A 24,321-nucleotide genomic window follows, 5' to 3' on the forward strand; every position below is an offset into this window, starting at 1 on the left:
AAAATATTAAAGGAAAGCGTATATAAAATCCAGAAGGCTAAGAAAATTACATTTAATAAGCTCTTGTAGCAGTTATCTTTATAGCATCCTTTACATTGGTGTTGTAACTGAACATAGTGTTTTTAACTAGCTTATTACACATGACCAAGCAGGCAGCATTTTAAGGAAAAAAATAAATGTCTGCAGCAGTAGGACATCCTATCTAAATTCCATGTTTCCAGCTAGCAGTAAAGGGCTAGAGGGGTCATGTTACACTAGTGGTACAGTCTCTAAAGAGAAAGCAACACAACTCAGGTCAGTCTCGGTCATCAGGTCTACTGAGTACCACGATGTCTGCTCCAGAGGGAGCAGCTCACCCACTCTTCCATCCAGTGGTTCCCTGTCAAAGTGATAGCTATTACTTAAGACAAAAAACAACAAGGCTGGGAGAAAAAGAGATAAACCCAGATACAAAGAAAAATTAAGAACGACTTACCTATAATTTCTGCAGTGGAGGGATTCTCCGTATTGTTATTTCAATAACCACAAAGCAAATAGGAGTTAGAATATCTATTTCTAAATAAAAATGTCATTTACAGTAGTAATGTCCATTTTGTAATTTAGCATTCTCTCTCTCAGAAATTTAGGGGGGTATTTCCAAAAGTGCTCAGCACTGGCCTTTACTCAAATCACAATAAATTCCCACTGACTTCAGTGGGAACCTGGATAGGCCAAAGCTGAGCAATTCCGTTGCATTTTATTTATATGGCAATTAACTGTACACAGTAAAGTCAATTGCACAAAAATTTGAGCTAGTTGGCTAATATGAATTTTCATTTTCTGACTTCTGAATTAGTTCAAAAAATGAAACTTAAGTCAGTCACAGAATCTTAATACATTATTCCATTACTGCCCTCCCAATTTTAATTCTTCCAGTGTATTTTTAAATAAATCCATTAATTTACAACAAGTAACTCACCTTATACTGGCTCAGAGGATATTTTTCTAGCAAGTATTCATCACAGCCGCACACTTTTAAAATATACTTGCCCTGGTATTCTAAAACGCAGAGTTTTAGTTGTTCAGATGACAGCAACATACTTCGTGTTTTTTTCCTGATTGCTTCAGCAATAACTTGCTCAGGAACACAGTCATGGTTGATTTTTAAGGTATATTTCTGCTTGTCATTGTTCGGGGACACTATTACCCATATCACCACTATTATTTGCCCTGGAATGTGAAACAACATCAGATTCTATTATTGCCTATACATAGTCTTCTAAAGAAACTGGTCAGACTCAGAATTGCTTGTCATAATCCTTACTGAAACAACATGCAGGCACAATTCATAGCCCAAAGTGCACAGAACCTTCTGCAAAAGTGCTCAGAGGACTGTACTTACACTGACTTCTGAAAAAGCCATTCTGGTCTTACTGTCCAAGTACATGTACATTCAAACGGTCATTTAACTACAAAACTATTTCTAAACAACTAGTACTTGTTCAGCCAATCTTTTTCCACTGATAATATGACTATTCTGTAATTAAGGACTAAAAGATAGTTTACGTTTCCAGGATCATTTAATTCTATATGTTCTAAATATTATTAGAGACATTTCTGAACTCAGACAAAAATGCTAATAGCAGCTGGCAAATCAGTCCACCCTGTCACATAATCTCTGAAACAGCTGCATTAATCAGTGCAATAACTGGGTAACTCAAGCTGTAAAAGTTTTCCTAGTTCAGTGTTCTATATTCTATGTGCTTGATCAAATGTGGCATTTCTTTTGAGTTCAACGCCTACTAAGCAGGTTATCCTGACTGAAGACAAAAGCGTGTAACCAAGTTGTAAGATGTTGCTACAGTGTATTAAATATACTACATAAATAATGATTCACCTGTCTGCCATCACAAATTGTACTAACTGAAATTTTTGTTAAGAGAAATAAGTCATTATAGCAAACATTTGTTTTACCTTTATCTAGTTTACTGTATATGTGCTTGGGCAGTTCAGGTGAAGATTCAACATTTGGCGGACAGACATACAATGCTCTACTATGGGGTGCATTCACATCTCGAAGATCCACTGCTTCTTTACAAACATTAAGAATATTTCTTCTGAAGTCCTGTACTTCTGGATCCTTAACCATATCAAATTCACAGACAGGCATGCCAATGGCAAAACCTAAGATATTGAAAAAATATTTAAAGTCAGTGACTAAGAAATATATCGTAGTACATTTTTCATAGAAATACTATTTTTCTATTGCTGACAGAACAAACATCCTGTATTTAAGCGGCTTATAAAATCAATTCAAAATATTTGTTCACACTTTATATTAGCCACTAGTCCTCCACTCCTGTAGCTATGCTGTATAATGAAATCAACCTCATACTGCAACAGTGTACCTGGTAAATCTGGCAGCACTGCACCAGATGAAAGCACATGAAAGGGTTAGAAGGCATATGCTCACTGAAGTAACCTGGGGAGTTTCTGGGTCACTACTGGATGCCTTCCCCTGCCCTCATCACAGCCAACATCCTTGACAGGAACAGGACTAATGAGACTTCCTCTGAAGTCAGTTAATGAAGCTCCTTAAATTAGACAGAGAAGTTGCTGTTACAGGACTCTCCCCAGACCTTGACTGGGTTTCACACAGAGTGCTCAGAGCCCTCATCAGCTTCCTTCTATACTTCCAGATCTACTATACTGCATGTCAACTTTTCAATATTCTAGAATAGCTACAAGATTTAAGCTTTGACTGTCATACTAGGCACTTAACTTAGCTCTGGAAGATTCAACAAGGGACCAATCCTGCACATTCTTACTCAAGCACATTAGTCCCATTTACCTCAGCTGGACTATCCACAGAAGTAAATGTTTACAGGATGGAACCCTCTGATTCTGGGCATCACTTCAGAAACATGCTATGGGGATCGAGGAGGTGTGCAAAGTTGTATCAGCATCCCCATTCCCGCCTCCTGCTGAGGCCACAGTTGCTTGTGAGGGGTTATTCGGCCACTCTCATCCGAGGGGCTGGGGGGGGGGGGGGAGAGGGTGTCTTCACTAACGGCTAGCCGAGGGCAGATATTGAGCCTGATTTGCTCCAGACTCAGCTTTGGCCCAGGCTGCCACCCGAGGAGCAGTGCTGACAATGCGGTCAGTAGGAGCTCCAGCCTGACCCAATGCCCCCACAGGTGCAGGGGAGACACCACAGTGCTAGCTGGTGAGGAGCTATGGCAAGTCTGGGCAGAGGGCCAAACCAACTGCCCCCCACCCCATAGCAAATGACGCCTCTGCTCAGATTGTACTGATAAGTGATTAATAGAACCTATTCAGGCCTACTACTGTATTTTTCAACTTTCCTGAACTTGGAAAAAAGTCTATAGGGGTTCTCAAACTGGGAGTTGTTATGTGGAGGTCGTAAGCTGTCAGTCTCTATTCCCAAACCCCACTTTGCCTCCAGCATTTATAATAGTGTTAAATATAAAGAAAGTGTTTTTAATTTATGGGCAGGGGTCACACTCAGGGGCTCGCATTGTGAAAGGGGTCACTAATACAAAAATTTGACAACCACCGGTCTATACTAACCACCACCTAGTTTATCTTAAGTAACATTTTGGAGCACCCTAGGGGAAAGTAATAAGTTCTCTCACTTGAGATGTCCCTATTACAATAAATTTAAGATGCATCTGTTAGAGGCTTTAAGATTGGCTCATAAAACTTATTTTTAGCATGAATATTTACTGTAGTGCCACACATGAGCAGTAAAATTGCAAACTCAATGTAAAAAGTGAAGATTTTTATCACCATGTTTTATCTACAAGATTTTATTTTACAAAATATAGTTATCTAATTTTTCAGATGGATACATTGGAACAGGATAAGAAGAAAGCATTTATACAAAACTGGTTTGCTGCAGTGATCATTCCAAACAGTTGTCAATCAAATCCACCAAAGTAGTGAGAAAACTCACACAACATTATAAAAGAAAAGAAGGGGTGAGCCAACTGGTTTTGTACTGTGATGTGGTTATAATTGTAAAAACACAATGATGATCAGTGCAGGATAGATAAATACAAAAGCATACTACCGTAATTTGCATTATTAAACCAAACATTTCCACCCGGTTTGAAAAAGTTCTGCCCCCTCCTCCCCTCATCTCATTCTCTCTGTGAAGTCTTCTTTTCTAAGCATGCTTTAAAAACCAAAAAACCCAAGACTATTTAAAATAATTATTTAAATCTTTTTAAACAACTGACTTAAATCAGATTGAGGCTATGTAAAACCAATTAGACACTCTGTTAACACATTACATTACAATTTATAATGAACTAGCTTATTTGAATTTTACAAAATTGCTATATATAGGCAAAAAAAATATCAAAAATTAAGGCTCTGATCTTGTAAACATGTAAGCAGGTACATAAGTATGCTCACAGGAATAGCGTCACTAACTTCAACAGGATTACTCATTTGCTAAAAGCTAAGCGCATGCATAAGTGTTTGCAGCACTGGGGGCTAAAATTGTATTTTATTTAATACAGTCATTTCAAAACAAAACTGCTTCAGTGTTAACAAAGAAAGTTATTTCAATACATTAAACAAAGTTATTGCAAACTTAATTTAAAACAAACACACATACAAAAATCACGCAAGTCAAAATTTTCAGAAGCGGGAACCTAAAAGTTAGGCTCTTAAGACACACAGTATGGATGTTAATGAAATCCAGGACTTGTCTTTTTCATTTTAAGTGTGAAACTTCTTAGCAGAAAAAAAACTAATAATCTGAAATTCTATTAACAAGCAAGAAACTAATTAAACAAACAAGTAGAAAATATCCACTTTAGCCATATAAGAATATAAAATAGGGAGAGAAAGAATTAGCAACATATAAATAAACAATATCGGATTTGAATGATAAAATATTACTTGATATTTTAAAATGATGATTTTTTATCCACTGTCTTGTTTCCTCCACTTTCCCCTTCCTTCTTTCCACACCCACAAAATCACCCTACCTACTCACACCCACCCCTTTATACACCTTTCAAGCCCTAATAGCCAGCAAACTAAACAAACAGCATCAAAGATATCAAGCCAGAGACAATGCCTTGTTGAGAACCCAAGGCCTTCTCACCCCGTTTGAACAATCTGCCAGGAAAGAGCGGAGTAGACTTACATCAGATCATAACTACTTGCCACATTAGTATTTTTCCCCAGTGAGTGCTTCAGAATTTAAGATTTTTTAAATCTCTAATCAGTCTCTAATCTTTAAGAATTCAAAAGTAGTTACAATGAGTTTAATTTTACACTGCTACTACATGTGGGCAGAACCTGGGAAAATTACCACTTACTCTTTCCCCCAGACTCACTTTAGGATGAAGAGGAAGGTTCTGGATTCCTAACAGGGTGCTGTCCACAGACGCTACACCCAGGGACTCATCTTTTGTAACCATCAGCTATCAAATGCCTAAAATGTGAATTCCCCAAACACACTGGATGGAGGCACTCTTTCTTGGCACTGTACCCTGATTCTCCTAACTGCTGCAAAAATAGCGGTTGTCTGCACTGATCAACCCCTTCCCAGCCTCCATTTGGGGTCCTCCTCCCTAGGGTACACCTCCAGTGCCTACCTCTGTGCTGCCACCTAGAAAAAAGTCATAAGCAACAAAACGTGAAATCAACCAGATTTTTGGTCAGCTTCACTGTTGCTTACAGGGTTCCCTATTAATCTGCTGCATATTCGGAAGGCTTGGAGTAGCCTACAGCAGGGATTCTCAAACTGGGGGTCGGGACCCCTCAGAGGGTCACGAGGTTATTCGGGGGGGGGGGGGTCACAAGCTGTCAGCCTCCACCCGAAATCCCGCTTTGCCTCCAGCATTTATAATGGTGTTAAATATAAATATATAGAAGTGTTTTTAATTTATAAGGGGGGTGTGCACTCAGAAGCTTGCTATGTGAAAGGGGTCAACAGTACAAAAGTTGAGAACCACTGGCCTACAGGCTTGTTTACACAGAAAGCTGTACCGTTTTACCTATCCGAAATACAAGGAACAACCCTAACATCCGTTAGCTCTTCAATCATTACCGTTTCACTGAAGATCTCAAATTGTTTCTGACTGTAAGGTAATAAACCAAATGCAATCAGTATCCAGTTACAGTGTGGTCTTCCTTGGCATTCAGCACAAGGATGTCACTGCTCACGCTTGGGACCATATGGCAAAATTACCATGGAAAGCAAATAAAAGGAACCATGACGAAATTTTCCAAAGCAACTAAATCTGTGTCTACACACAAAAGTTGTATTGCTTTCACTTACTGAGAGTGATAAAACAGTACAATTCCACAAGTGCATCAGAGTTATATTGGTATGGCTTATACCCGTACAGGAAGGTGAAGAAACCATTCTGATACAAGGTACATTTATAACTGTGTCCACTCTAGGGATTGTACTGATATAACTATTTCACTTAAAAAAAATAAACATCCCTAACAAAGATAGTTATACCAGTAAAAAAACTGCATATAAACCAGGCAAAAAGAAAGACATTGCATCTGACTGACATACTTGGTTCATGGCTGGAAATTTATCTTCTAGCCTTAATGGCTACATAATTTTCCTTTTAAACAAAAGTTTTGAGTCTGCAAAAGTTGATGACTTATTAGGGACAACTTCACATTCAACATAGTTAGTGGATTTTTCAAGCCCCTTCTCCACCCCACAGTAGGAAATATGTTTCATATTTTGACACTTTGGGTACGTCTATACTACCTGCCGGATTGGCAGGTAGTGTTCGATGCATTGGGGATCGTCTCGTCGGAACGCGATAAATCAATCTGCGAATCGACGCCTGTACTCCACCTCAGCAGGAGGAGTAAGCGGAGTCGACGGGGGAGCTACAGCAGTCAACTCGCTGCCATGAGAATGGCCAGGTAAGTCGAACTAAGATACTTTGACTTCAGCTACACGAATAGCGTAGCTGAAGTTGCGTATCTTAGTTCAACGCCCCCTGCTACTCGCTCTCCAAAATGAGAATTGCAGCAGTTAAAATCCCAACTTTTTATTTGCACAACACAGTAAAGGAGTGCTGGTTTTATTGTGATCACTGTCTTTGCTATATAGCTCATAACACCACCCTTAATCTCTGCCAGACAGCTGCAGTTTTTGCAAGATGGCAGCAAATTACAAATGATGAGAATCACATGCTTATTTCAACTCCTCTTTCAGTATTTTGAAGAGGACAAACTGATTAAGTTTATTAACGAGGTAAATCAGGAAGCTTTAACACACAGAACATCTTACCAATTTCCCGATTAAGAATCTTTTCTTCTCTGTTGCCTACTGGTTCAATTACTTTTAAAAAAGGCTGAAAGAGCCGCAGGTCACAAAGTCGTCGTGTTTCATCAAAAAATTCTTCTCTTTCTGCTTCTTGTGTAACACTTACGAAAATGTAAGAAGATTCATCTTGAAGGAGCTGATAAAGAGGGTATTTTCTTGCTTCTTTAAAGAGTTCATGCTTGATAGTCAGTAGTGTGGCCTCACGGAGGCATTCTAGAGTCACTATCATTCCATTAGGTAGAAGACACTCTACAAGGATCCTTGGTGGCATCAAATGGATGCCCCATAGTTCACCAGATGATGGTCTTGGAGGCATCTTCTTAATCTTTTGGTAAACTTACAACAGAAACCAGTTTAAGCATAGATTCCTACAGGAGAGACCTAAATAAATGTAAAACATTAAAACATTAGAATGAAAAATATAAACCTCACAAATTAGAACTGATAGAGCAGCTTTATATAGACTCTCATATAACCCCAACTGACATAGTATCTGAGCACGTCTGACATGAAATTGGGGCAGGACATACAAATTATTGCATTTTACCAAGGAGGTGGGGGGGAGGCAAACCCAAAGTCTTATGTCAAAGGAAGTTCTGGGGAAAAAATCCATATTTTTAATATGGATTAAATCCCTCAAATGGTACAATTACTAGCAACACAGATGTTATTCATACTTGTTGCAAACTTATAACAGTATGCATATAGTGATTTGCAAAAAAAATAAAGTGGATTAATTTTTCCATTAAAAATGATTTGCACACTTATGCCTGAAACACATTTAAACAATTCTCTTCATTCCCCACTACATTATCCCCAATAATTAAAACACTCACCTGTAAGCTATAAATAACTTAACCTCACAGATGTTTATGCTTTACAGTTTCAATTTGTATAAAAATAGTAAACTTGGAAGATATGCAGTTGTGCTAAGTAGTCACTTCCAGGTCTACACACTGAATCTGTACAGTAATTTGCTCCTGAAACATTTCCCAAATTCTCATCAGTGGTCTTGCCAACCCACATACACATCTATCCATCTCTAATCACTGATGCACAAGGCTTTGAAGTTCTTCTATCTAAAAGGTAAAAGCTAGGTTTTGTCTTTGGTAGGGAAAAATTAATTTGAAAGATAGGAGCTCCTATGTCCACATGCAACATTCAATTAAGTCAACAGTCCCCATCTCAAATGTTCTGAAAGTAATGACCTGGAATGCCAGTCAGGATGCTGTCCCTCCATTCTGCTTGGTGTCAGTCATTGATTAATGTGTGTCTGATAACCCCTCCATCTTAAATTCCCCATGGTTACCTTGAGGGAGAATGTACATTCCTTCTCTTTCTACTCAGACCTCCTCTCTTTCATCTCAAAGCCTCCTGGCTGCTGAGAGAGTTGGTTAGAAAGTTTCTGCTATCCTATCTCTCTCTCAGCTTTCCAGCTGCTGCAAGGAGCACATTTCCACTACTCTGTCCTCTTTTTGTGTGTGTTGAAAACTGCCACTGTTGAGTTTTCTCAAGAAGCAGCAGACTGAAAGTGACAATTCTTTTCAGTTTCACTGCAGTCCACAAAATTCTGAAATAGCAATAAGATTGTGATCAGCCTTCTCTGCTGCAGCTTTGGAAATTCTACAAATAGCAACGTAGGCTATGGAACTCTCCATTGCAGTTTTAGTAAAATGCTACACTGATTTACACTCTATTCATGTTTAGAAGGTTTTTTATCACCATAAAGGCTAGCTTTTCTTTTGGTTTTTTGTATTTTTTTTTAAACAACTTAGATTCTGCAGACATTAAAAAAAATTCTCTATTTGATCCATAGGAAGGCAGTGTAGATTTGGATATTTTAAGTTCTACGTACGTACACTCAGACCTATTAACTGCTCAACTAGATCATAAATAAGATTTTAAGTTGAGATTTAAATTAAAATCACCTTCTGTATATGGTGTTAACAATAAAAGAGTAGGAATGAAACTCTGAAATTATATAATCGTTTAATCTGAGTATTTCAAAGGTCTAAAGTAGGTAAAATGGGGATTCTTACAGATGGGGGGGAAATAAGGTGCACATAGTTAAACAACTTGCCAAACATAACAAAACAGGTCTTTGGCGGAGAGAGAGAGACCCCATGACTCAGTCAGTCCTTTGCTCTACTGACTATATAGCATCTAAGTTTTCTTTATTGTTTACATTAGCATCCCCATTCCACTGATTATTAAAACAAAACTTAATGAGGCAAGAAAAGGAAAATAACCCACAATTGTTTCTATTACTATGTTAATAAACCCATGTATTAATATACAATTACTGTAAACCTATTTAAACAAGCTTGATCTTGTAATTTTCTAGAAGTCATATGCAGAAATCAAATTTTATATATTTTTTCATACACGACACAACTGCATTTATTATATCCATGTCTCCCTTTCTCCCATTCTTCAATGTCAAAAGCCATTTTATAGAATGTATTTCAGTCTCTTATGACAAGAGATGATGCAGAAATTCTGATGTCCCAAAAGGATGGCGGAAAAATATATTATCAGAAAACTGTCAAGCCAAAAGAAAAGTTGTACTTATTAACAGAAGGATACAAGCCAATCGTTTCTGGAAAAGTTTGTCATACAACCAATGAAGAAATGACAGGCTGGCAATATTTTCCCCTTCACTGTTTTTGTTCCTAGTCAACCAAGACAAGAACAAGACTTCAGTCTACACTACCAAAATTATGGTTGTCTAACAAATTTATAGTTAAATCATATTACAAAAACTGTTGTATGTGTTTTTTTTGTTTATTACCAAAAGTATGGTCAGGAGAGAGAGACACAGGGGAACCATGTTACAAACCTAGGTATCTACCAGTGTTAAAATTTGGGTCTCATGTTCAGAACATGTTTTCTGTCCACATATGCAAAACAAGTAATAAACATGACTGTGTCCAAATCAGCCTAAGCTCCATGACTAAGCCTGTTAATTTTTGTGGTGCAGACTGTGGCCTGGTTCTGTAACATTAGGCTGCTGAAATGTGTATGCATTTTTTTAAAAACTATTTAAGTTTAGATTACAATATCAAACAATTCAGCAAGTCTTAGCAGACTCAAAATAATTTTTCAAAATAAAAAAAGCCAATGATGTTTATGAAGTACAAATCTTAAAATAGTCAATGTGTTTGTTTTCTAAGACAGCGTGTTGGCTGCAACTCTAGGCCAATGGGCAAGTCACTATTTTAGAACAATCACACTAAAACAGCAGCATATGTTTCCTCTTCTGACAGAGCAAGGGCTAGAAGCGTATACTGGAACTGTGCACACATTAATTCTATATGCACATTCACTCCACTTGTGCATGTAAGGATACCATCATGGTTTGTATTTGGAAAGTGAAAGGATTTCTGTTTACACTTTCCAAGTATAATTAGTGTTTTGGGCTTGTTTTGAGAAAACTGGAAGACTGTCTGGAATAAGGTGAATCAATACTGTTTTTAAACAGCTTAAGGGATACTAATGTAACAAATTACTTTGGAATAGATATTACATAGACACAAATAAGGGCAGAGATGAGCACTTCTAAAATCATGGTTACAATCACCCCTCCAGACCACCAGAATTTTGAGACACCACAAGTAGCCAGCAAGACCAAACTCACAGCCCCCTCATTGACCAAACTACCAACTCTTTGGGCTGGTTACAGAGTCTTCCTGAACTACCATGTAATTGCGTTCTCCTTTCCCAACCCCACAAACCACCTGTTGCAATTATTGCTAATGTACGACTATATTAAAGTAGTTTGAGTATGCATGTAACATTTAATGTCTATCTTTATTCCTATGCATATGGAGTAGTTAAAGGAAAAAAAAAAAAAAAGCTTTGCAGACCACTTTCCTATTTGGTTTGGTACATACATTTTTCCAGTACTAAGAGCTATGCTGTCTGAAGACATACAGTATTTCTCTAAATCAGTCATCTGTATCACCCACTTTCCGGTGAACGAACAATGACCATAAAGGCGGCTCAAGATAAAGAGCAAAGCATTCTGGCTTTTGCTGTCATACAGTAGAACCTCAAAGAGTTACAAACTGACTGGTCAACCACACATCTCATTTGGAACTGGAAGTACGTAAATCAGACAGCAGCAGAGACCAAAAAAGCCCCAATACAGTATTGTATTAAACGCAAACTAGTAAGAAGTAAAGAGAATGTTTAAAAAAGATTTGACGAGGTAAGGAAGCTTTCTGTGCTTGTTTCATTTACATTAAGATGATTAAAAGCAGCATTTTTCTTCTGCATAGTAAAGTTTCAAAGCTGTATTAAGTTACTGTTCAGCAGTAAACTTTTGAAAGGAAAAATCATAGTGCTTTGTTCAGAGTTCTGAACATTTCAGAGTTTGAAGAACTTCCATTTCCAAGGTGTTCTTGACTCTGAGGTTCTGCTGTATAAAACTAACCCTGTTCTGGATAGATAAGGTAGTCTCATTTTCTCATGGCATTGCAATGAGGGCAGAATTAAGGTAGTTTGGCTACCTTAACCGAACTTCCATTTAATAAAACGTTTCATTATAAGAAAAGCTGGATGAAATTTTTCAACCGAAACTTTTTTTGGGTGAAAACTGCAGATTTGGCAACACCAAAACATGTTAATTCCTGTCAATTTTGCTAAACCGTTTTTGTTGGGGGAGGGTTTTTTTGGGGGGGAGACACCTAACCTCCCACCTGCCTAAACATTCCATTCAGATATTTTTGATTTTTCTATTCTGAACAACCTTTCATTCAGAAATGTACTTCAGTCTTCTTATAAAAAGTAAAGATTAAAAAATGCTCAACATCTAAATGAAACATTTTATTTGACCAGAAAAAATATTTTTTTGACTTTTCAGAATTATCAGCAAATAGAAAAATCAGGTTATTTGCCTGGCATTAGTCATAAACTGCTGTACACAATTAGTCAAGGCTACTGGGCACACTTTTGTCATGAACATTCATCTGAGGCCTTAACAAAGTTTAATGTTATTTCTTCCTCAACCACTTCTTTCCTGAAAATAAGAATTCCTGTAGCAACCCACTTCAACTGTCATCATCCAGGAGAAGTGATCATCTGATCAGAAGAATCCATAACAACTTTCTGAATCTTGCAGTAATCTCTGTCAAAAGATAAAATGCAGATAATATACCGGCCACCCGATTGCCACAGAACATTTAAACAAGCAATGGGGAACAAGATCAATAATGGAGCTAGACAAATGTTTTCCAATTAACCATTGAGGTGGGGAGGGATAGCTCAGGGGTTTGAGCATTGGCCTGCTAAACCCAGGATTGTGAGTTCAATCCTTCAGGGGGTCGTTTAGGGATCTGGGGCAAAAATCTGCCTGAGAATTAGTCCTGCTTTGAGCAGGGTATTGGACCAGATGACCTCCCGAGGTCTCCTTCCAACCCTGATATTCTATGATTGTTGCACCAGAAAATCCTAATCTGATGAAAAAAAGATGTTTTGGTGAATCTAATACAGATTTGACCTAACTTTTGTCAATGGAAACATGCCAGGGGGCCTGTGTTCCAGGATCCACAGCACCACGGTACAGAACCTGCTGGGGCTCTTACTGCTAGGCTCTCCACTACGCAGCAGTGCTACCAGCCTCCCTGCCACAGAGCTGGGAGCCTGAGGCTACGTCTTCACTACCCGCCATATAGGCGGGTAGCAATAGATTGCTCGGGGATCGATATACCGCGTCTCATCTAGACGCGATATCTCGATCCCTGAACACGCTTATATCGATTCCGGAACTCCACCAAGCCGAGCGGAGTTGCGGAATCGACAGGGGGAGCCGTGGACGTCGATCCCGCGCCATGAGGACGGTGAGTAATTCGATCTTAGATACTTGACTTCAGCTAAGTTATTCACGTAGCTGAAGTTGCGTATCTAAGATCGATTTTCCCCTGTAGTGTAGACCAGCCCTAAAACTCAGAGCCTAGGCTCCTGCTGAGGCTCTGGGGCAGCCCTGCTACGTAAGGGCTTCTAGGCTCCTTGCTTCCAGGTATAAGCTTGAAAAACCCAGGTGCACTGGCTCCAGCTGCAGTTTGGCTCTCAGATCTGTAGCAGGAACCCTGGAAATTCTGAGAATCCCAGCTCAAACCAGGGATCTCAGACTCTCTGTTATGGAGTTGAGAATCTGAATCCTCGGACCAGTTCCCAGGGTCTGCTGCACCAGAGACCACTATTAATCTGCGTTTTGACTGTGTCACCAAGACAAAATGGTTCTAAAGAATGGATGCAGCCTTAATCCCAGAGATTAACACGCTCTTCCATGAATCTGCCCGAGGGAGCAGCACACTTGTTCTCAATGGCATATTTCCTTTTGCAGATACAGCAGATCCACAGATTCAACCCACCCTACATCAAGATTACTCGTGAAAATTCTCTTATCTGCATGATCTGTAGCATAAAGTTGTTAGTGTTGATAATCAAGGAATATCATTACTGTTAGCAGTTATATTAACTGGAATTTTTTCAATTCTGGATATTATCAAAGTAGCTGACTCTTTATTGGCAGGAGCTAAACTTGCATCTAGAATCAACATATTAGTGTCTCCCCAAAAGCAGGCTGAAGACCCACTGACAAGCTGCGGCTGGGGGGAAGGGAAAAGAACTGTATCCTCCCTAACAGCCTTCCTTTATCCTGAGGGTCGCTTGCCATCAGTGCAAAAAAAAAAAAAGCTCCACTCCTGTGCAGGCTTTGCAATGATGAAGTTCAATAATGTTCACTATTATTCACTGATCAGCATACTACCTTATAAGTACAAAAGTTCAGCTAACATCCTTCCTTTAAGTTTTTCTCTCTTGCAAAGGGAAACAAGCAGTAGGAACTAACCAGGAAAGACAAAAGCAGCTCCATATGTTAACTGTTGATGTACTGAACCACTAAATTAAGCAGTATTTCTGTTTGTACGATCATAATGTATACATCTTAATAATTATAAATAAAACTGAATAAATCTGCAACATCACTGAAAAATAAGTTTCCTAATCCTCTGCAATTCAATGCATAAACTTAATCGCTCATTTCATTTCCATTAGCTTATCCTTACAACTGATTGAGCCATTCAATAAACATGCTACATTTTATTTACAAATATTCAAAGTCAGTTAAGCTCTCTTATTGCAAGAAAAAAATCTCATTAAATTGCTTTGACACACAGGATATATAAGCTTCCTGTAACCATTATTCTGTTTCATATGCATCCCACTAGGACTTAAGTACACATTTGATTAGTCTTCCCAGTTAGAAATTCACTCCACAATCCACACAAAAAAACCTCCTAGATTCATAACTGACTGACCCCTCACACCCCACATGAAACAAATTCCAAAAATGTATACACTGTTCTCGGGCTTAAACCACCATATTGACTTTATTTCTCATTATCCCACTCTCAGCACCAACTGATTTTTTCCCCAACGTAAGATCGTTATTGACTTCAATCGATTCCCCAAAAACAAAATTTTCTGGGAGGCACAGGAGTCGCTTTCCCAGGGGAAAAATATTACTCTCTCTCTCTCTCTAGAATGTTAAGCTTTAATCCACTGATGCCAGTATGTCAGCCTACAAATTTCTAACTCCATAGACTAGAGAACAAAATAGCAACAGACATATTGGAGCATAAGCTTTTATGGGTGAATACCCACTTTGTCAGACGCATGTCACACATGTCTGACGAAGTGGGTATTCACCCACAAAAGCTTATGCTCCAATACATCTGTTGGTCTGTAATAGTGTTCCCCAACCTTTCTGTGGCCAGTAGCACATTCATGTTTTCAGAAGAGTGTGGCGGGCGCCAACAATTTTTCAAGGCTTATTTTGTATTTGTACATTAAATACGAAAAACATATTAAATATTACATAATATATGAATCCAGAGAGAAGTTGGAGAGAAGGCCTGAGGACAGAGAACACTGGAGCCCGCAGCACTCTGTCCCTGGCAGGCGCAGGGCCACAGCTTCCCTCCCCTGCTGGGCACTAGGCGGGCACACATAAATGCCCCGGTAGGCACCAAAGCACCCGCAGGCATCACGTTGGGGACCACTGGTCTATAAGGTGCCACAGAACTTTTTGTTGCTATTTACCGATCCAGACTAACATGGCTACCCCTCTGATACTAGAGAACAAAATGTTGTCTTCCCTCTTAAAGGTACATCAGTCACTCCAAAACCCAGCACAGGGAAAGTTGGCAGGGTTGACAGTGTGTTTGCTTTCGCTGCTGTCCAAATCTGCTGCGTGGTGACAGTAAAACTGCCTTCAGTCTAGATATTTTCAGTGACACTTTTTTGTTCTTCTGGCCTGCCTTCAGGCATTTTTCTAGAATACAGCTACAGACCAAGCATCTAATACAAAGACTTGAAATTGTCCTGTGCTATAACATCGCTGATATTAAAAAAAAATTTGTTGCACTGTATGTAAAGAGCTTCCTCATATCTTTGTATTTTTCTATCCTATTTCATCCATTTAACAAATTATGCAAACGGAGTTTTCACATGCATTCTTGTATGGCTGCAAACAGCATAGTAAAAGAAAAAAGTTAGGAGGGAATATAGCCCCTTTTGAAACATTGTATTGCTAAGGTTTTTGTTTGTTTTACAAAATGCCCCCTTGTCCGCACTACAAAATGTACCCATTGGTGACAATTGCTCTAGTTGAACCAACTGTGTTTAAACCAGTTTCTGAAACAGTGGTCTCAGCACTTGTTTAGCTGCACCCATTACCGGTGATGGGTAAATTTTGTAATTTAGACAAGGCTTTAGAGAACTCACTCTCCAGGATGAAATCATAAGTGAATATTATAACAATCATCACTAAAACCCAAACAGCACTAGTAGTGTCTTACACTGGGTCTGATACATAATTAAATAGCTGCATTTAAACCCATTTTGTGAATAGGATATGATAGAACCATGTTCTAAAATTCGTATTATAAATTCTAAAGCAGCATTGTTGTAAAGCGTTTTCTTCAGAGAGGCCTGGCCACAAAAATAGCCCTGTAGCAGGTGGTAAAAACAGTTACGCCCACGTAGTCTAGTCCTGCTCTGAGCAGCATCTGAATAAAAAACAGAAAACAACACACAAACCCCAAGAGTCCCAATATTGATACCAGTGGTAGAGCTGCGACAATGGAGAATTACAAGTCCCTTTTTTCCCCAATCTATATGTAGTATTGTGCTTTGACAGCGAGGCAAGTCAGATAAGCTGAAGACATGTTTAAACAGAGGCTAAACACTGTTCCTCAATTCTGCCTCAAGTCCAGTGTACCTGGAGCCTGAAACTATGAAAAAAAGGTACAAAAAACACACAGTGAGGTATGGAAGTCTGTGGCTCTAGGGCAGTGCAGTCTGCTCAAGTGTTTTGGGGTTGTTTTTTAAACGGCACTTACATTTTTGTCACTATGCACTCACTGTTTCAGGGACAGAAGGAGGAGGATCCTGGGAAAGAGGCACTTGGAATTTTAGATGACCTCACTACCACTTCTGTAACCGTGCTTCTCCTTAAAGGCCCCTAAGGAGCAAGAACACTCCTGTTCTTTTTCCACAGACATTTTCTTCTAGTTTACAATTTTGCTCTCCTTTCCACCATGCTGTGTGCATGCGTAATACAACAGTGAGAATTCCAGTGATGTAATGTTTCTCAACTAGTAGCCTCTTCAGATGAGATAGAATGTGTTGGGGTTTTTTTGTTTTTAAGCAATGACACACTGTTAAACGCTAAAATTGCATTTTGAGGCCTCGGAATGCCAGTGTGCCTTCCTTCCTTGAACTTCCACATATCTGCTAAATCCTACTATTCCAGTCAGGAATTCTGGCCTCTATATGGAAAAAATTTCCCCATGCACAGTTCAAGAGCCCTGCTCCATAATGGCTTTACATTGGCTGAAGGTGCTCTGCTACACCTACAAACATGTTGTGAAGTGGGGTGAGCAAACACTGGAGTTTTTTCAAGCTGTTAAGGCAGGTCTGTGGTGCTCAAGAAACCCAGGGGAACCAGTAGCAACCACCTTTGCAGATGTAAAAATAAAATGTCAGGTTTCCTGCCCGCTTATGGGTCTCAGAGTTTTTACACTAAGTGTATCGTATATTGGTGACATGAACATTTAATAAGAGAGCACAGAAGAGACCTCAGAGATAAAGCAGAGAGCTTTAATTTCATTTTTGTATACAGAAAATAAAAAAATCTTCTGCCCTTTTTGAAACAGTAAGACAAGGTGATGGGAATGAGGGTTTATTTTTGAGTTTCTTTTGCATAAAACTAACTGGATTGGTAGCCAAAAATTTAACTAAAATATAATCTCCAGCTATGATTACGTTGTTTGCTTATATTTTTCCTTCTACATTTATTTCCAATTCTCTACTCTTCCTGAGATTTTGGAACCCAGACAGTAAACAGAAACTTTCAAAACAGGAAATGCTGGCACGCACACACAAAAGTCAGAATAGAAAGAAAGTTCAGATATAGGCGTTTTGTGGATTTTATTCCATTCTGCACCTTTATGCAGTATCTATAAATAAGAGTACTCTAAATTTAAGTTGGGAAAAACACTAGCCCAGGCATTTTTGTCCCATGTATGCGCACTGGGAGGGTACGCATGAACTGCAGTTAGCTTGGTGGTCAGCACCCAGGTTAACTTAGCCTGGGTGTGAGTAGCCATGCTGCAAAGCTAAATTTTTGTGTCCTTCCTGGTGCTGCACTGGTGTTCTTAGGACATTTGGGGGCACAGCCCTCAATATTTTGTGCTGCAGTGGGAGGGGAGCGCTTGCTAACCTCTCTCCCTCAGCAGAGTGTTAGTAACTACTGCCACTTTTACCTACTCACTGCAGAGGTTCAGTGTCATGAGGAGTTCAGAGACAGAAGCTCTCAGCAGGCCCCTGCTCTTGAGAATCATAGAATTGTGGGACTAGAAGAGACTTCAAGAGGTCATCTACTCCAGTCCCTGCACCCAAGGTGGGACTAAAGTATTATCTAGACCATCCCTGTCAAGTGTTTGTGTAATCACCATCATTAGAGTTTTTAAGAGCAAGTTAGACAACCTCCCTAGGCAATTTATTCCAGTGCTTAACTGCCACTTAGGAAGTTTTTCCTAATGTCCAACCTAAACCACCCTTGCTGAAATTTAAGCCCATTGCTTCTTGTCTTATCCTCACAGGTTAAAGAGAACAATTTTTCTCCCTCCTCCTTGTAACAACCTTTTATGTACTTGAAAACTGTCATGTCCCCTCTCAGTCTTCTCTTCTCCAGATTAAACAAACCCAATTTTTTCAATCTTTCCTCATAAGTCATGTTTTTTTAGACTTTTAATCATTTTTGTTTCTCTTCTCTGAACTTTCTGCAATTTGTCCACATCTTTCCTGAAATTGTGGCACCAGAAATGGACATATTCCAGATGAGGCCTAATCAGCGCAAAGTAGAGTGAAAGAACCACTCCCCCTGCTAATACATCCTAGAATGAGGTGTTTGTTTTTTTTTTATTTTTTTTATTTATTTTTTTTTTTTTGCAAGTGCTACACTGTTCACTCATATTTAGCTTGTAATCCACTCTAACCCCCAATCCCTTTCCACAGTACTCCTTCCTAGGCAGTCATTTCCCATTTTGTATGTGTGCAGCTGATTGTTCCTTTCTAAGGGGAGTACTTTGCATTTATCATTATTGAATTTCATCCTATTTACTTCAGATCATTTCTGCAGTTTGTCCAGATCATTTTGAATTTTAATCTTATCTTCCAAAAGACTTGCATACAATACCAAGCTGGGAGAGGTTGCAAACTTTATAAGCATACTCTCTATGCCATTATCTAAATCATTGATGAAGATATTGAACAGAAGATTGGTAGCTGCATATCCAATCTAAAGCCCTCACATGAGCTTGGTGACTTCATTAAATGCCTGCCCAGGCACTGACAGAACTAAGATTCAGTCCCCAACCTTAATTGCAATAGAAGAAGATTTAACATGGATGAAAAGCTGTAAGAAGGGGAAGGGGTAATAAAAAGTAGCAAAAACTTAACTAGCAGTGTTTTGGCTTTCCCCAAATTGGCATATACTGACCCGCTGCTGGTGCGCAACCCTCACAAGCCTGCACTGAGAGGTACTGTAATCACTGAATAAAGAGCAATCTGTATCCAGATTATTTTTTATTAATGACAGCATTACTGTAGCATGTCAGAGACCCTGCCATGGAGCAAAACCCCATTGTGCTAGGTGCTGTACAAAAACAGAACAAGAAGGTCCCTGACCCCAAAAGCTCATAATTTAAGTATAAAACAAAAGACAACAGGGTGGTTACAGACATGAGCGTAAAAGAGAGATAGACAACATTGGTCAACATGATAGGCAGTGGTATCAGCACAATGGTGAACAACAGTTGTCAAGTTTTTTTTGTCGGCATCACAGAAAAGGGGATAATGTTAAGAAGGGATTCAGAGAAGGAAAAGGTAGCTCTAAGACTGGAAGAGTTCCTCATAAACAAAGTGTGAGAGCAGTATAGCAGAAAAGCATAAAAGTGCTTGTTTGAAAAACTTAACAAATGGACGATGGAGGCTATGGCACCTTATAGGCTAACAGACGTATTGGAGCATGAGCTTTCGTGGGTGAATACCCACTTCGTCAGATGCATGTTGTTTTGTCGTTCAGTTGCTAGTGTAGACAAAGCCTCGGTGGGGGGGAGAGGGGGGGTAAGGCGCAACACCTGAATAAGAGCCTACATTAACTCTGCATGAATGATAAACCCTGAGACATCTTCCCTCTCATTACATAACCAAACCAAAGCCAAAAAGCTAACCAATATTTGAGACTTATTGAATTGGATTTTATCTACCTCCCTGCCTTACACTTCATACAATTACGTTTGAGACAGACAATAGGATAAATTTATTTTCCCCAGGGGAACAGTGCTCCCCAAGGTTCTGGATCCATTATAAAGAGATGCTATCTTCTAAACTGACATACGCAAATTGTTTAAAATATCTGGGGGTGGAGAGGGATGTTTATTTAAAACCATGCATAAAAACAAGAACTTTGACAGAACAGTACAGGGAGGTGTAGTTAACATTTTGTCCTTTAGTCCAACTATTGCTAATAACCTTCCACACACCCCTCCAATGCGATTTTACGGAAGCATCAAATACCGTTTGTTAAAGTTGAGGACTAGCTGCTACCCCTAATAGAATTCAGTGGATCCACAAAGTGTTATTTACTGCCTTAAGATGGAGGTATGATCCCATGCAACTCCACACAACCTCGTTTGTGCATGTGCATTCCTGGGCAGTTCCTCAGCAATACATGCTGAAGCACTGAATTTTAGAGGCTTTCAACACAGCCAATATTGTGCTAACAAACGTCTAGTGGTCTGGACATCAATCACACTATGTTATTTTCAATGTCAATGCTTCGATGGAGGAGCCATTTACCCTAATTTATACCAACACTTTGAAAGAGCGTTGTTGACAGTGAAGCAGCAGAGATGTTATCATAGATGGCACCTACAGCTACCTGTTTAACCAGCAGGAAAATGCTGAGACTCCCCTATATACAAACAAGACCTATGACTAGATGAAGTTCAGAGTTTTGAACCATTACTACTTGACATTTGTGAAATGGGACAGTAAATGAACAAGACTACTTTTCTTTGTGAGGTGCTTGGCCCATTATTACAGTAATTGCCCACATGTATGTGGACTGCAATCACTATGAACAAGTGCTATTGCTTTGTGGACACTGGCTAAAAATAGAGTATTACTCATTGGAACATGTGGTTGGTGTGGTTAAGTCAACAGCTGGCACTTAAAAAAAAAAATCTGATTAGAAGAGGTCATTGGTATTAGGGTCCCAGAGATATGGAAGGAGCATGAAGGGGGATTTAACAACTGTGGTGGAGCTATAGACCTAACATGTCCACCTTGTGATGCGGTTATTCTGCAATACAGACAGTATTGATCATCCAAAAGCCAGTTTCCTGATGTCAAAGGCTGTTGGCTGGGCAGAAGTCATGACAGAAGTAGTCAGATTTGCATACAAAGGGTAGAATGTCAGAGTCACCCCCATATGCCAAAGAACTGAATTGTACTTCTGCTCTGGCAAAGCAGGTGACTCAGCAGGGGCCCTGCTTAATAGAACTACTTTTCCTTCACACACAAGCACTGAGAAACAAGCTGTGCTTCAGCTATTACCTCAAAACAGGTCAGAAGATGGTAGAATGTGCCACTGAAAGGGAAAGTTGGAGATGGCACGTGCACAAGAGTGCCGATTAACATGAAGGCCTGTGAAGTTAGTAGCAAGTAGGACTTAAATTCCATTCCTCTGTCACAGACTACCTTAGTGTTCTTCAGCATGGTCAGGTAAGTTTTGTTGTTTTTTTTTAAAAACCTAACAAGCCACTGAAAAGTATTGTTATTTTATATGAAGTTCAGTTTAATACTGCCCACACCTATCAAAATGCAGTTGTGACTGTAGTTGCGCTTGGTGGGGGCCTCCAGGGCGCCCGCTTGTGCTCCAGGAGCTGCCACTGCTAGAGGGGGGAGGTGGCTCTGGACTGCCGCTGCTCATGGGGTAGGGGACAGCCCGGGACCACTGCTGTTGTGTGTGGGGGGGTGTGACGGGTGGATGAGGCTGGTCCCGGGGCCGCCTGGGGTCAGTCATACCTGCCAACTCCAGAAGTCACAGAGGTCCCAGAAAGACACAGAACTCATGCCTTCCATGATCTCCGTGACAAACTCGCAGTCTTAGTGACTACCTGTTCTTCTCATTCCGTCTGGCATTGGCCACTGTCAGAAGACAGGATACTAGACTAAATGGGCCTTTGCTCTGCGCCAGTGTGGCTATTCTTATGATAATGCGTAACTATAAATGTAGGAGTTTTCAGCAAAAGCTACACATCTGGACAGCTAGCTAAAGAAGGGTAGTGTTTTCTGCCTTTGCAGTTGGGGCTTTTAGCATGTAAGCAGGACAGGTACATCTTCTTTCCATACCTTAAAGAGGGGAAACTTAATATGGGATAGGAGCTTAAAATCATAATGCTCCACTGTATCCAACCAAAGTTCAAATTAGTATAGGTAGCATTCAAATTTCAAGTGGCAGTAGGCTTCCTAGTGAAAAGAAATTGGGAGCCAGGGGAGGGCGATGGTCATTTAGAGCTATACACCAATTTTACACTGGTTTAGGTGAACGTAAGCTTCCATGTCTGGAAGGCATGATTCACAATCAAAGGATAAAATTCTTAGGCTGTGCTACATAATCTAGTAGCATGTTCCCCAGACGAACAACAACAACTAGGGTGCTATCATTAAAGATGCTTCCCTTCATAAATTTGCCTTTTCACAGAAAATATGAGTACTCAAAAAAAAAAAAAAAAAAAGCCTTTCAGTAGGCAACTATTGCTATTAAGGGACTTTTACAAGTCTTCAAGTACAAGGAAGCCTCAATCCATTGCCAGCAGTTTGTTACAAAAATCTTTAAAAAATAAAAAAAAATAAAAAATAAAGAAGACTAAAGGTAAAATAAGAAACCATTGACAATTCCCAACTGAGTGAAATTTAACACACTCACGGAGTACCTAAGAAAACTATGAAAATAAAATTCTACTAGTTCTGTGGACTTATGGAAGAGTCCCATTGTGACCAAGTCTCACCACAACATGTTTTTTAAAAAAACCTCACGTACACATAGTAGAATAGCAAGGAAGGGAGGAAAGATTAAGACTGTGTAAAGCAGGAGATCCACACTCTAACAACTTACAGTTGTACTTTAGTAATACATGAGATAAGATGGCATGAAGAAGGGCATGCAAAGTAGATGTGGTGAAAGTTGAGTTGAGTCACAGTTGTGCCAAATCATTTGACAATACATCTAAGCAGATATCTGCTGGTAAGGCATTCGCATCTATTGGTAGTTTATTTAGATAGCAGCAGTGAAACACTCCAGGGTTAGGAATAGTATGCATAGCTCATGCATGAGGAAAACGAGAATAATCTCATTTTCTACTAGTTCTCATTTTCATCCTTCCTTGTCTCCTGCTGGAAGTTATGCTGCCTGTCTGTAGGTCAAAGTGCTCCATGGTTGACCTCTGGATTTACCTGGACAAAGGCTTAATGGGAAAGGATAGCTACACTAGTACTTTGTCCACCATTTCAATCCATGTTTAAAAGAAAAACAAAAACATTGTTAGAATAATTTTACTACATTAGAACTGATTAACTGTATCACAGAGAGCATAGATCAGAGTTCACGATGTACTCCCCGTCAATATCTGGCCTGGGGAACTAATGATCCAACCAGCAGACCAAATTCAGTGATGAATCCTGGTCACATGCCACCTGAGGCATGTTGCGAATATGCTAAGAAGAAGCTGCATCACAAGACAAACTAAACTTTTATGCAAGCTATGACTTTTCATTTAGAGTTTTTTGTTTTGTTTTTTGAAACACAGAAGTGGAACTACTTTAAGAAAGCCAAATCTATTCTCTTAAAAATAAACTCACCTAGCAGCTTAGTTGTAGGCATTTGTGAATGCATGTATCACTGGGTTCTTTGACCGTTACAAACGTGTAACACCTCAATTCTAAATATTACTGTTTTATACCAATATATACTAAAAAAAATTACACACTAATCTTTGTAACTATGCCATTGCAAGTGGCATCACAGCTCTAGCAGATATTTTACTTGAATATATGCCCTGAGCTCCAGAATTAGTTTATGAGCAAGCCCAAGCCTATCCAATAGCTGTAATTATTTGATTGATACTCTCATTCAGTGGAAAAGGTTGGTATGTTCCCTTGGTACAAATAGAATGGATGAGCATTTTCCTATTTGGTGGCAAAACTGGAAGAGATTTTATTAAGGTGACTGTAAGTGACTACAGAAAGGATGAAATACAAGAGATCAACCATTTAAAGAATTTGTTTTGCATACCCTATTAACGGGAACTTCCTCAATACCCCAATTAGTTTTATTAGTGCCTGGGCTATGCATATATGTCAGT

The 24,321-nt window shown here is 39.4% G+C and overlaps 1 protein-coding gene across 3 annotated transcripts in view; it reads right to left on the reverse strand.

Moving 5' to 3' along the window:
• Positions 1-24,321, reverse strand: part of PIK3CA (phosphatidylinositol-4,5-bisphosphate 3-kinase catalytic subunit alpha) — a 75,594-nt gene that overhangs the window by 43,635 nt on the left and 7,638 nt on the right. Inside the window, exons 2-5 of one of the 3 annotated variants that reach the window (XM_075068374.1) lie at positions 16,729-16,850; positions 7,286-7,702; positions 1,954-2,163; positions 959-1,209 (exon numbers count right to left, since the gene is read on the reverse strand). In XM_075068374.1, the coding sequence (XP_074924475.1) occupies positions 959-1,209; positions 1,954-2,163; positions 7,286-7,637 (813 nt within the window). In that variant the 5' untranslated portion in view covers positions 7,638-7,702; positions 16,729-16,850. Of the gene's footprint in view, positions 1-958; positions 1,210-1,953; positions 2,164-7,285; positions 7,703-8,630; positions 8,887-16,728; positions 16,851-24,321 lie in introns of those variants that run through there. The other 2 variants (XM_075068375.1, XM_032783596.2) reach the window with 2 other exon arrangements.

Source organism: Chelonoidis abingdonii, chromosome 8 (assembly GCF_003597395.2).
Source record: "Chelonoidis abingdonii isolate Lonesome George chromosome 8, CheloAbing_2.0, whole genome shotgun sequence".
Taxonomy (NCBI): domain Eukaryota; kingdom Metazoa; phylum Chordata; order Testudines; family Testudinidae; genus Chelonoidis; species Chelonoidis abingdonii.